Raw genomic sequence first — 15,009 nt, 5'->3', positions numbered from 1 at the left:
AGCAACTTGGGATACAGTGTTTTGAGAAAGACAACTTAGATTGACAGGGACTGAACCACCAACTTTAAGATTAGTTTGCAACCTGCCACCTGTGCCATGCACCCTTTGTTCAATGTTATGTTGTTTTTAATAATGGGCTTTTGAAGGACACACGACTGAACAAAAATAATGTAGTTTCAGGCTTTTCAGTCACCTGTTTTCAATGGTCAAACGAGAGATGCTTTTTCTAAAGTCAGGGAGATTTCCTTTTTGAAACAGCTCAGTTCTGCACAATATTCTGGATTTTGGTCATCAACACACCTTCTTTGAGGTTTATAAAAACTCACTCAGTTGGAACAGAAAGGAAATGTCAAACTATTTTACTCTGGGAGTGAAATGGGGAACTGAAAATGCCTTTTTACTGCTTTCAGCTGACACTATGTTCCACTTACTCTAGAGAAAAGACCTCAGCTGTAAAACAATCTTAGCCCTGAAGAATCACCTGCCACAAAAAACATATGGTGGAACAAACAGCTATATTTCCTTGACAAATCAAAACAAGAAACTTAGTGTGTTTGCTATTGTCATCTATGTGTGCAGTGTAGCCAAAAATATATATAGCCGGCACACGAGGCACCAAAAATATATATATATAGCGGACACACGTAGCGTGATGTGATAAGATATAAAGTCAAATTCATTTGTATAGCATATTTCATGTACAAAACTATTCAAAGTGCTTTACATAAAATAAAAGCATTGCAGCAGGGAGCTGAAAAGCATTAAAAATATGTAAAAGAATATAAATAGAAAGAAATAAAATTAATAAAAACAAGCAACAGTCTCAAAAAGTTAAAGTATACTGTGCAGATTTCATGCATAGACACATAAGAAAAGAAATGTTTTTAATCTGGAGTTAAAAAACATTTGCTGACAGTTTAATCTTCACTGGGAGTTTGTTCCACTTGTTTACAGCATAGCAGCTAAATGCTGCTTCTCCATGTTTAGTCTGGACTGGACCAGCTGACCTGAGTCCTTGGACTCCAGGACTCTGTTAGGTTAATATTCTCTGAACATATCACAGATGTATTTTGGGCCAAAACCATTCTGGGATTTGTAAACATCAGTAGGCTCTTTAAATCTATTCTGTGACTCACTGGAAGCCAGTGTAAAGATTTTAAAACTGGTGTGATGTGTTCAGATCTCTTAGTCCTGGTTAAAACTCTAGCAGCAGCGTTCTGGATGAGCTGCAGTTGTTTAATGCTCTTTTTGGGAAGTCCAGTTAAAAGACCATTACAGTAATCGAGTCTACTGGAGATGAATGCATGGATGAGTTTCTCCTGGTCTTTTTGGGAGACAAAACCTTGAATTCTGTTGATGTTTCTGAGTTGGTAAAAAGCTGCCTTGGTGACAGCTTTGATGTGGCTGCTGAAAGTCAGATCTGAGTCTATCAAACACTCCAAGGTTACAAACCTGGTCAGTGATTGTAAGGGCCCGAGTCTCAAGATATTTACCAATTCTGACCCTCTCCTCTTTGCTTTTTTTCTTCATTTAATTGTAGAAAATTCTCTCTCATTCAGGAGTTTATTTCCTCCAGACACTGACACAATACATCTGCTGGGCTGCAGTCGTCTGGTGACAGAGACACACAAAGTTGTGTATCGTCTGCATATCTGTGATAATTGATGTTAAAGTTTTGGAATATCTGACCCAAAGGTAGCATATACAAGTTAAACAGAAGAGGTACAAGAATTTACCCCTGGGGGACTCCACAAGTCATGGCCACTCGCTCAGATTCATAACTGCCAATTGTAACAAAATAACTCCGGCCTTCTAAATAGGACCTGAACCAGTTAAGGACCGCTCCACAAAGTCCAACCCAGTTTTCCAGCCTGTGCAACAGGATTCTGTAATCTACAGTATAAAACGCAGCGCTGAGATCCAACAGAACCAGGACTGAAACATAACCAGAATCGGTATTCAACCTGATGTCGTTTAACACTTTGACCAGAGCTGTTTCAGTGCTGTGATGACGTCGGAGGCCTGATTGAAAGTTATCGAGATTTCCACTTTCATTCAGAAAGTTGTTGAACTTTCTCAGTAATCTTGGATATAAAAGAGAGATTAGAGACAGGTCTGCAGTTGTTCATCACAGAGGCGTATAGAATTCTCTTCTTTAGGAGTGGCTTAATGGCAGCTGTCTTTAGTGACTTGGGAAAAATGCCTGATGCCAGTGAGCTGTTAACTATTTGTAGGAGATCACTTTCTACTGAGGTAAAAACAGTTTTTAAAAAGTCAGATGGTCCAGAGTGCAAGTTGTTGATTTCAGATGACGAACTATTGATACATTTTTAAATCTATAGTATTAAATTCTGACATAACGTCAGAATGGTCGGCAAGATATCTATCAGTTCCCTGACTAATGTATCAGAAAAAGTTATATTTTCTGTCTTTGCCATTCTGACAAGCTGTGTTACAGAGTCCCCAGTCAGAATGGTATCTATTCCATTTTTTGTGGTGTCAATTGCTTCCGGAGCCCACACCTTGGTTTTGGCATTTGGGCTTCTCCTGGTATTCTGGATTATTTCTCTTTCCATTTCTCTTGTTTTTATTCGTTTTTGTATTACATTCATCATTGCACATTGTATTTGGAATCAACGGGTCATATCTATTATGCAATGGTACTTCAGGTGGTGGAGTAAGTGCTGGAGGTTTAGGTTTCATGCTGGGTTTACCTCTACGACGGACAACATGAGACCAGGTCCTGGCTGGGGTTTATGATTTTGGTTTGGCACCAACACTGTTCCAGTAAGAGAGATCAGTCAGACCGGCCAGTTAGGGAGCTTCACCAGATATTCCAGTGTCATTTGGACACATCCAGGGAAGTATGTCAGCCAGGTCTGCAGTGTGAGGCTCCACATAAGCTGTTATCCCGTGTAGAAAAATCTGAGTTAGTCCTTTGGCACATGAAGGCTCCACTCCCTGCACAGGAGCTTTAATAGAGTCAATAAATTCCTCACTCCTACTAATTTCTTGCAGCGTTTCAATCCTCTTCTCAAGCTGCGTTATCCTAACAGAGAGTCGCTCACACTTTGTGCAGCTCACTGATAATGTAGGGTTAGGAAATAATGTGCATGTTAGGAGAGCTTTGTTCTGTCCGATTCTCTTTGCAAACAGGAGGGCTAATACCATTTACAAATATACACTTAAAAAAAAAAGAATACCAGTAAAAGAATAATTATATCAAAGACTAGTGGAAAGAAGTAGAATGATTTAAAATCAAATAAATCAGTGAGCAGCAGGAGCAAGCAGAGACACGTCTGCACTCTTCAGAAGCAGGAAGAGATAAGAATTTATCCGAAAGTTCTCACTATCTGAATAAGCCTTATTGAACTTTGTTTTGGGCAGAATCTTAGCAGAATCTTAGACAAAAGACAGAATCTTACGATTCTGGTATGTTAAATTAACAATCAATTATCAATTAATAATTAATAAATTCCAGTCTCATATAGTCGCTACTCATGAATTCTCGTTTTGTTGGACTCACACATACACACATAAAGAACACATACACAAAAAATAGTTGATTTTATATATGTATATATATGAACCATTTGTTAAAATGACATGACCAAAGACCTGAACCTTAAGACAACAGTAGAAATGCTTTGAATATGGATGATTATATAAGAAACACTCAGTGAATTGAAAATAACTAAGGGGAGGGAATGGATGAATAACGGAATTATTCAAATACTCTTGGTTGGTTACTATTTGAAGTTAAAGACTAACAGCTTGGATTCATTTATCATTTTAACAGTGAATTCTCTCGACACCCACCACATACTGTCTGAAATGTAAGAACAGGGCAGATCTTACTTTTAAGTCAGCTCCGAACCACAGGTAAACGACAGCAGGTCCAACTGGGTCTCTCTCGGTTCTGCGTCTCGCGACCTTCATTGCGGTTGACTTTCGGGGACTTTAATTAAGTTAACTTAACATTTTTTGTGGTGTCAATTGCTTCCGGAGCCCACACCTTGGTTTTGGCATTTGGGCTTCTCCTGGTATTCTGGATTATTTCTCTTTCCATTTCTCTTGTTTTTATTCGTTTTTGTATTACATTCATCATTGCACATTGTATTTGGAATCAACGGGTCATATCTATTATGCAATGGTACTTCAGGTGGTGGAGTAAGTGCTGGAGGTTTAGGTTTCATGCTGGGTTTACCTCTACGACGGACAACATGAGACCAGGTCCTGGCTGGGGTTTATGATTTTGGTTTGGCACCAACACTGTTCCAGTAAGAGAGATCAGTCAGACCGGCCAGTTAGGGAGCTTCACCAGATATTCCAGTGTCATTTGGACACATCCAGGGAAGTATGTCAGCCAGGTCTGCAGTGTGAGGCTCCACATAAGCTGTTATCCCGTGTAGAAAAATCTGAGTTAGTCCTTTGGCACATGAAGGCTCCACTCCCTGCACAGGAGCTTTAATAGAGTCAATAAATTCCTCACTCCTACTAATTTCTTGCAGCGTTTCAATCCTCTTCTCAAGCTGCGTTATCCTAACAGAGAGTCGCTCACACTTTGTGCAGCTCACTGATAATGTAGGGTTAGGAAATAATGTGCATGTTAGGAGAGCTTTGTTCTGTCCGATTCTCTTTGCAAACAGGAGGGCTAATACCATTTACAAATATACACTTAAAAAAAAAAGAATACCAGTAAAAGAATAATTATATCAAAGACTAGTGGAAAGAAGTAGAATGATTTAAAATCAAATAAATCAGTGAGCAGCAGGAGCAAGCAGAGACACGTCTGCACTCTTCAGAAGCAGGAAGAGATAAGAATTTATCCGAAAGTTCTCACTATCTGAATAAGCCTTATTGAACTTTGTTTTGGGCAGAATCTTAGCAGAATCTTAGACAAAAGACAGAATCTTACGATTCTGGTATGTTAAATTAACAATCAATTATCAATTAATAATTAATAAATTCCAGTCTCATATAGTCGCTACTCATGAATTCTCGTTTTGTTGGACTCACACATACACACATAAAGAACACATACACAAAAAATAGTTGATTTTATATATGTATATATATGAACCATTTGTTAAAATGACATGACCAAAGACCTGAACCTTAAGACAACAGTAGAAATGCTTTGAATATGGATGATTATATAAGAAACACTCAGTGAATTGAAAATAACTAAGGGGAGGGAATGGATGAATAACGGAATTATTCAAATACTCTTGGTTGGTTACTATTTGAAGTTAAAGACTAACAGCTTGGATTCATTTATCATTTTAACAGTGAATTCTCTCGACACCCACCACATACTGTCTGAAATGTAAGAACAGGGCAGATCTTACTTTTAAGTCAGCTCCGAACCACAGGTAAACGACAGCAGGTCCAACTGGGTCTCTCTCGGTTCTGCGTCTCGCGACCTTCATTGCGGTTGACTTTCGGGGACTTTAATTAAAGTGGCCTGGACCGGTTGCTCTCCTGCGCATGTACAGCCACCGTTTGTCCTTCTGGTGGCTCAGAAGACAAACGGGTAGTGTATAGGAATTCACAGCAAATACTGACAAAATTGTCCAAGGGTCGAGTTGGTTTTGGTTTCTGACCAACTCTGCTGAAGTGAACTTAAATTCACAAAAGATTGACAAAAAGGTTGACAGGCTTAACGCTGACTCTCTTGGTGAGCAAAATCGGTGAGGATGCATGCAGCAGCAGAGTTTAAAACGTACTATAAAGAGGAGACGGACGAACAAAAACGCAAAACGTATCTTTCTACTACATTCTTTTCTTTGTCTTTGTTCGGACCTTTTTCTTCCGTCCCATCTTCCTCTCCTGCCATTTTCAAAGACTCTCCGCAAGACTCTCATTCCATCATTTTAGAACTCTCTGTTCAATGTGTTCAATTCTCTACCATCTTCTCTCTTATTCGACTTTCTTCTGACTTTTCCTCGCGATTTCTGGAGTTTGATTCGCGGAGGCGGGGCATGACGTAGGCTTACGCTACACTTTCAGCCAATGGTAGGTCTGAAACTGTTGTGACGTCTGCCTGGTCATGTTTTGTAAGACGATCTATTCTGAGTAATGAGCCTGCAACGAGGGTGCAACAAACATTCGTTCAGAGGATTCTGAAAACACCATAACTTGTTACGATATAAAGGTTAAAGGTATAGCATAAACTTATGATATAAAGACATCAAAAACAGCATAACATATATTACAGCCTGGCTCAAGGACTGTAACCAAGAACGGGAGGGGAGACGAGGTTGCAACAAAAGTTACAAATTTATTAATAAAAAGAAGGAAAAAGGTCAGTATCAGTAGTCAGTAGTGTAGGCGTGTATGTGTGCGCCTGTGTGTGTGTGTGTGTGTGTGTGAGCGTGCGAAACAAAAATGACACAAAAGAGCAAAGCGGCATCCCCCTCAGACGGCGTGCATGAAAAAGGGGAGCCCCCAGTGGTCAGCCAGCTTGAGAATAAATACGCTCCACCGGGCCCAGGTGTAGCACATTCATTTATGACAGTCCCGCCTCCGCTGAACTTAGAAGACACAGCAGAGACCAGCCAACAACCAGCCAGAAACACCCTGACATAGAGGGCGGGGCCGTCACACATAACATAACATAATGATTATGAGTCTCAAAATTCAGATGGATATCTGTAAAGTTATGACGTATGAATAACGAACCAAACAATGTTATTTTCCTGTGTTAAACACGGAATACAATAAGAAACAGCTGAAGCATTGGATAACAGTTGCATTTCTTCATATAAATGTCACATGTCATGTGCAAGTTGTTGACTTGATTTTGGGTTTAACTATTCAGTACTACAGACCACTAGGGGCAATGAGGCTCTATAAGCTGATTAGTCATTTTCCAAAATAATGACTTTTTCCATATCCTTCCACGTACGATTGTGAAAAAGGTATTAAAATGCAGCTTGTGATATCACTGAGAACATGAAAGAACTTGTACAAAGATATAAAGCACATTTAACACAGTTTCAAGATTCAGCTATAAAGTGATTCTGGGTGAGATCCTTTTGAGAGGTCCACGCAGCTGACTGTCTCTGGCTTGGGTCAGAGTCAGGGCAAACTGTCACCATTGTTTACTTTGACCCAGATAGGGTCAGAAGTGTCCTGTTCTAGTTTTCTCCCAATACTCTCCTGAGAGGGTCCGTTGTTTGTTCAGATTAGTTAGCACTAAGTAATTAATACATTCACCTAAATTTATGGCACAGGTCTGTGGAAAGAGGGGATGAGAAACTCCCCCAAAACGCTTTCATAGGCCGAAGGTTGGTATAAATTTCTCGTCTTTGATGTAGAAATCCCCCATCTGGTATTTCCACACTGACCATCCCCACAAAAGAATGTTGGAGTAATTTAAAGTCTTAAGTTTCTATTAAATTCCACACTTGAGTTCGCTACAACAGGATATATACTCCAGGGCCATCATTAGCAAATAATCACTTTAATACTGTCTGATTTTAGCCTCAAAGTTGGAGAGCATTCACTGGATCAGAAGCAAGCAGAGTGAAAGGTGATGGAGGATGCTGTCAAAGCAGAGTGTGGCTGAATGAACAGCTGTCAGAGGCATTATCATGCAACTCACTCTGGATGTTCACAACACTTCCTCTGCTCTTTATCAGCTTAATGATGTTCAACAATATTCCACTGTCAGTGTGCCGGTGGAAACGCAAAGTAATTTATCATCTGTTTTCTTTGAAAAAATTATTATTTTTTAAACAGGTAAACAATGCTTAAATTATAAAAGAAAACTAAACTGATACAGGGACCAAGAATGAGATTGCAAGTACCAATGACAGCAAAAGGAAAGGATCTACCAAACCTAAAGTGTATTATTAGACAGCCCAGCTGCAGGCAGTTGTGGTCCTTGATGGCTCAGGATGGAGACTGTGTTGATTTTAGAACATGCACTTCCGTATTTACTTCTACACTCTAAGCATCTGGACAGAGATGAGAGATTCTCAGGATGAGTCCAGATCTCCCCTAGAATTTTAGAAATAAAAACAAATTCTGTAAATTTTTTTCAGTTCTTCACAACAAATTTTATTTTGATTCCACTTAAACGCTTATTGCGAATATTGCTATTTATTTGAGTCAATTACAAAAAGATGAATTGAAATAAAAATAAATTATACAAAAGAAATAGTAGCCACACCAGTTAAAAAGACAAAAGACCTTTCACAACTGTTTTTGTATGTGATAGCTCTCTAGCTGTAGAAATCAAATATCACAACAGCAGTGCAGTCTTGCAATATGTCAATGAAATTAAACTAAATTAAAATTAATCAAAGTAAGTGAATTCATCCATTTTAGAAAATTGCAACTATCATTATAAGCTTTCATTATGCATGGTCATTGTTAATGGCAGAAATTACCTCCTGTATCATTCTGTGTTCTAGTGTACTTGATGAAGCCTCTAACTGAAAATTTACACAACACAGGCAGCAGATCTTTGTTAAATAAAATAGTTGCACATCTCTGACTCTGAAGTAATACTGTGAGGCTCATGTGAACATTTTCCCAATAGCTTGCAACATGTAATTATTCTCTGTGTGCTAAGATCTGGGAAACTTGTTAAGCTTTATCTATCCTCACATCTTACAGTTTGTCAATCCTTGCTACTTAAGAACACATCTGCCATCTTTGCATTGGTCCAGGAATCTGTTTTCAAGACTTTGTTGTGACTGAGATGCTGTGAGGAAATATGTTGAATTGACTTTACTTCAGCAACCTGCTTCTGTTTTGAGATCATACTACCACACTATCTCTGGAGTGGTCAAGTTATTTGCAGACTGCCATTATCTGCAGTTCCTCTCTGGATAAATATTTAGATTTTACTTACCATCTCTGTAGTCTCACCTTTTAGTAGATGCTAAATATAGTCTATGTATTCACTTCACTTACTCTTTTTTGCATTAAGATAAATGTTTTGTTAGAGCAGCTGTCTGGATGAATGCCAATGATCACTTTGATAAATGTGTGTTTTTAGAGCAGCATACTGTTGCTTCATTTATAATGGTGCTCATCAGTTTCACCTTGATTAAATGTAATTTATTTGTCTTCACCTGAAGGTTGGTTCATAGAAGAACTAAAGATGAGAATTATCATTTTGAAAATATGAATTAGCAGCAACGCATCTGTGTTTCAAGGAGTGTTTCAAACACCTGTCATTTGGCCTGAATATTTTTTCTAGTGGGTATTTTCCAACTCGACTCCTGTGGATGTAGTTCTCAAAACAGATTTAAACGCTTTCATTTACCTGCTGCGTATAAATTTGTTTGAAATAGAAAAAGTCATTCTTCTCTTACAGAAAGGAAAGTTTCAAGAAATAATCCCAGTGTTCCTTATACTAATTGACTCCAAACATTTCATGCTTAAAAAGATTTTTAACTTCACATGCTAAAACAAAATCTTTTTCCGTTGTAGGGGGTGTACAGCTCGCATGTAACAATGTATGTAATGGAACTAATACTTATGACTGTCACTGAGCAAAAAATCATCACCCAATGCAGCAAGAATCTTTTTTTTTGTTTTGTTCTGAGAAAATTTGTCCTCAGTGATGAGTTGGATGGATGTGTTGGCACAACTTGGCAGAGATCCTCTGACAACAGATTAAAGATCTTTGGACTACATTCACTTCAGTCAGAAAACTGCATAACTATATTCAGCATCCTGATTTCACAAATAAACTGTGATGTGGAAGATGATAGCAAAACTGAAAGGGCTTTGAATGCGTTTAGGTTCAGATGAAATTCTGGCTGTCTGTGTAAATCCTATTTGATGGATTTGCTCTGTGTCACTGTAGTGACTGCATGCAGAATCCTAGCAGGATGCCTTTCTAATCAATTGGCTAATGGTGATAAGAATGCTAATACTATTTTCTTTTATTAAAGAATTTATATATATATATATATATATATATATATATATATATATATATATATTAGGGCTGGGCAAATATTCCATTCTTTAATCGCATGATTTCCTGTGATTAATCATAATTGATCGCATTGTTATATGCAAAAATATGAATAGTGAATTCAAAAGTAGCATATAACGCACTTTTATTGGAACTGTACAGTCATATGATCGAAGTACCGGCCGGTGATAAGACAATTCAACGTTGTAGTGCTTACAAATAACTTTGGCTCTGTCGACTGCGCCGTCTGGAAGACCTTTGAAATTAAAATGGCCATGTAAAAGTTCCGTAACCTTCTCCATGTTTGTTTAGCCCACTTCATCTGCCATTCTTTCCTTTTCTGACTGTTTCCTGTGAGAGCCGCAGCAGTAAGCAACATACTAGGTTCGCTCACGATAGACTTTTTCAAAATAAAAGCTGGTGAGCAACAGACATCTACAATAAAAAATAATAAAAACTGCGTTAATGGGAGACAAATAATTGTCGACGATAAGGAATTCATTAGTTAACGCGTTTTTTTTCTTTTCTTTTTTTTCTTTTCACACTCAGGAGCCATCAGTTCAACTTGGTCCAGACCTTTCAACGGAAATGTGTCCAGTGGTTTTTTTTGTTCGTTTTTTTTTTTTCCTGGATAGAAACTATTTTAAAAAGTTTCATTTGACAATCATATTTAAACACATTTGTTTTGCTTGTGTCTGCAGGTAAAGGTGATGTGTTTGGGGATGTGTTCTGGAAGGAGATGACATTGGCTCAGTCGTGTGCTAATGTCAGAGCGCTAACCTACTGCGACCTCCATGTCATCAAACGTGACGCCCTGCAGAAAGTTCTGGAGTTTTATTCCAACTTTGCCAACCACTTTGCGAGGAACCTGGTACTCACCTACAACCTGAGGAAGAGGGTGAGTTATCTTTCTTATAATATTCTTCAGTACATTTTTTTCCCTTCTTTCTTTTTGTAACTGGCAGTTTTTTTTACTATTTGAATGTCCTGTTTAAGAACCTGCTTCAGCATACTGTGCTTCATTATTAGGTCATACTTGAGGGTGAGACGTATTTTATTGCACAACAACTTTACATGCCCAATGATGAAATAAAACACCAAAATGCTTCTAAAATCATATCAAAGAGACAAAAACAAAAATGGGAAAAGCATAAATTTGTGTTTGTGTGTGTGTGAATCACAGTGTGTTATAGTCACGTGACCTGGGACTGTGTTGCAGCTTGGTGCTGAGATGGCTCAGTTGTTGCCTGAGGACTTTACATAAGCGGCTTTGTTCTTAGTTCGTACTCCTCCATAGAGAAGGTGTGACTGTCGGTGAAGCTGACAGTGCGGAGGTGGATGATGACAGACTGCTGTGTTCACACCTCAACTGCTGCTACAGTTCAAACACACTCTGCTCAGTTTAAACCTTAAAATAAGTTACATCAATGAGAAAACGTACATTTATCAAGAGCTGGATTATTGATGCATTGCATACATCCATTATCATACTAGTATCATATTTCTTATGATAGATCCCTTCTAGCCATGGTAGATGCAAGTAAATATTCTGCTATGAATAATAAATTTGTGTCTTATGGGGTTGCAGTAGAAAAATATAAAAAGGCCTAGTTAAAAATTCTTAAATTTTTTTATAACTTTTCAGAAGCTCAGAAATAAATGGCTTAAATGTACAGTTTTAACTGTTTGAGAAATCACAGGTTTTAGAATGCTTTTTAAGATTAAATCTTTGGCCTCAATTTATTAAATCCCAAAATACAATTTACAATCCAGAAGCTACTTCTGCAAAATAGGCACCTGTTGTAATGGACAGTTCACTCTAAAATGTAGACGAGACTGTCAGTTTTCTGATTATAATTTGAAGGTCATGTCATGCATAAGGAAGGATCACTGATCTACACATATTATCACTGATCTATTAGTTCAGATAGTTCAGACCAGGATGTGCTCAAATCCAATCCACCTGGTAATGTCATGTTATGTAAGTCTCCATCCTGTTCCTTTTTAGATATCTGTCTTTTGCTATGACAATGAGTAAAATAAGCTCAAATGCAGAACACATGTTCAGTAGGTAACTTAATGCTTATTTGTTACAATATTTTAAATGATACAAGGTTTTACTATTGTAATTTGCAGTCTGACAGGCAGGTGGGATTTACATAGTTGATAGTGCAGGAATCCATACTGGAACACAGAATTATCATTAAGAAGAATGGAAGAAAAACCAGGGTTGATATGTTGCAGGATAATGAACTGATGACACTAAAGTAGAACAACTTCCAGGGAGCCAAAAACCATGCCCAGGACACACGCACATACACAGAGTCAGAGCCACATACAACGGAACGAGAAAGGCTCACATGAAGGAAACGAGGAATGGGAAATGGGGAGCTCTGAATGTGTCATCTTTGCTAAATCTATCCGTACAATTTTACCTATTCCCCTTCAAATTCATGAAAAAATTTTTGAGAACTTCAACAAAATCTGGGCATAGTTTGTAAAAACAGCACAGAATTTGACATATATATATATATAGTATCATGTAAGATTTCTGATCCTGTAACAGGTACCATGATTTTAAGAGAGTAATGATCTTTAAGTGAGATGAAAAACGGATGTGAAAGTAGCAGTTGCTTTAAAACTACATCGTTTTTTGGGGTTTTTTTGTGAAGTGAGAACACCCACAAAGTAACACCTGGTTGGAAATGGAAGGTGAAAGCACTCACATCATCTTTCAGAACTCACTTTGTTACGCTCATGCTTTTTCAGATGTTATGGAACATTTTAAAATTAGAACAGAGCACACATCAGACCCTTTGTTCAAACATGAATTTGACTGACATACTGATGGCAAGTGGGCTACTGGAACAAGACATTCATGGAATAGAGTAGAGAATCTCACATTGTTGGAATTGTACTATTGTAGCAATCCTAGTGAGATATAGGATATATGCAGAAGAAATGGGACGAACAGTCCCACTTTTAAAAGGGGGGAAAAAAACCTTTTCCAAGGTTTACAGTTACAAATATAGATATATTATTGCATTCATCCACCCACTATAAAAAAAAAAAAAATCTGAAGTTATCACCTGAAAGATATCAAACATACATATAAGCCATGCAATTATAGGTAATGTTGGTCTCTAACTTAATAGTTTTTCTTCTACTGAGATAAGTAACAATATTTTGAAGACTATGTAATCATTGATTGTTCAATAATAACTTTAGAGCAGATGTGAGTGTTAATGACGTACATAACCAACCAAAATAAATGTACAGTCCATAGATGACAGATTTTAGATTTATTTCATGTTCCGAAATTCCCTTATCTCTACAAATCCAATGCAATAAAACAGAAGAGTGGAGCCACAGCCCTAACAGAGAGTCTGTCACACAGGTTTTCAGAAATGATTTTATCTCTGTTTTTTTTACTATCTTCAGATGATCTTGTGATGATTATGATTAAAGCTTGCTCTCTCCTGTGCCAGATGATTGTCTCTTTTCAGTGTTATGCGTATGCCTGCTCTAGTGCCCAGCATCAGTCAACATCAGGGTCCTGCTCAGCCTTCCACCGAACCAGCCAGCAGCCCACATCCAAGCCTCTCCACACCTGCACGGAATCCCCTGGACACGTGACCCACTCCCCTCGGATCTCGCATCTGAACACGGAGCCTCCTTCCCTGCTTACCCGGACCCTGGATCTTTTCCTCACTTCCTGGCATCCTAACTCCCTCCTCCCTAAATAAATCCATTTTCTGACCTCTACCTTTCAGTCTCCTGCTCGCTTCTGGATCCAGTCCTCCCCATCCTTAACAGAATCATCTGTCCCAAAAAATATGGATCCAGCGAGCCTAGACGCCCTCCAGGAAGCTCACATGGAATTTTAATCGGAAAACATGAACAAATGTTGAGTGGAGTTATGGGAACCTTGTAATCCCTTTCCCAGAGCGTGCAGCAGATAGCCGCTTAATTGGCTTAGCTGTCAGCTTCGAGCTCCAGCCCCAGCTTCAGTATGGCTCCACCTGTGAGTAACCCAACTGTCACTTTGCCCATGGCTCCCATTCCGGAACCTTACGCTGGTGAACTAGGTTCATGCAGTAGATTTTTTTTGTAATTGTAATTTAAGTTTTGATGTTCAGCCTACTAGAGTTTCCTCTGACAAAGCCAAGATATCTTTTTGTGTTAATTAGTTACGAAGTAAAGCGACCCAGTGGGCCACTGCGTTTTTTCTACGGAGTTTCGTAAAGTTTGTTATCAGCCCGTTAAAGGACAAGAAGCCACGAACCGGCTATTTTCTTTTAAACAAGGGTCTGGGTTCTCAGCTAACTTTGCCATTGTGTTTCGTATTTTGGCTGCAGAATGTGGATGGGATGAGCCTGCTTTAATGACTTTTCGCCTGGAATCTGTCAGAGGAATTAAAGGATGAACTGGCCTCTTGAGATGACTTGACCTCTCTCTCGAGCAGTTGATTTCCTTGGCTATAAGGATAGACAATCGCCTCCGGGAATGGAGGAGGGAGCGAGCCACCCACCCGGACCCATAGCCCATTCCCATCTGCAGGTCCAAGACTTGGCTCCCCTGCACCGCTGTCTTGGAGTCCGGTCAGGCCCTCTGCCCATGCAGCTGGGTCGAGCTCGCCTCTCTCCCTGAGAACGCCAGCGACGGATGCAACTCAGGCTCTGCTTCCTGCGACGCTTATTACCAACTCCCAGTCTTTTCCCCTTCAGGTATTTATTGATTCGGATGACAATTTCATTGATGATAACTTTGCCACACAAGCTAATATTCCTCTCAAACCCTTAGAATTCCTCAAATCTGTCAATCTGTCAAATCTGTCCTCATGGCCAGTTAATCTCCAAAGTAACTGTCCCCCTCTCTCTCACTATTTCTGGCAACCATAGTGAGACGATACAGCTGTACGTGATACCTTCTGCCTTGTCTCCAGCTGTTCTTGGCTTACCTTGGATGAAACTGCTCAATCCCCTTATCGACCAGAGAAGATCGTCCATTTACAGCTGGAGTGTCTCCTGTCATGCTCTCTGTCTCAAGTCCGCTGTTCTGGAACC

The 15,009-nt window shown here is 39.0% G+C and overlaps 1 protein-coding gene across 1 annotated transcript in view; it reads left to right on the top strand.

Annotated features, from left to right (window-relative positions):
- LOC140304775 (voltage-gated delayed rectifier potassium channel KCNH1-like) overlaps positions 1–15,009 on the top strand; it is a 78,169-nt gene that overhangs the window by 42,159 nt on the left and 21,001 nt on the right. Inside the window, exon 10 of the mRNA XM_072383544.1 lies at positions 10,645–10,841. Coding sequence (XP_072239645.1) covers positions 10,645–10,841 — 197 coding nt within the window. The remainder of the gene's footprint in view (positions 1–10,644; positions 10,842–15,009) is intronic.

The sequence above is a fragment of the Leuresthes tenuis genome, unplaced genomic scaffold, assembly GCF_036924035.1.
Source record: "Leuresthes tenuis unplaced genomic scaffold, fLeuTen1.0.hap1 SCAF_4, whole genome shotgun sequence".
In the NCBI taxonomy this organism is placed as follows: Eukaryota; Metazoa; Chordata; class Actinopteri; order Atheriniformes; family Atherinopsidae; genus Leuresthes; species Leuresthes tenuis.
This window is presented reverse-complemented; position numbering and strand designations above follow the sequence as displayed.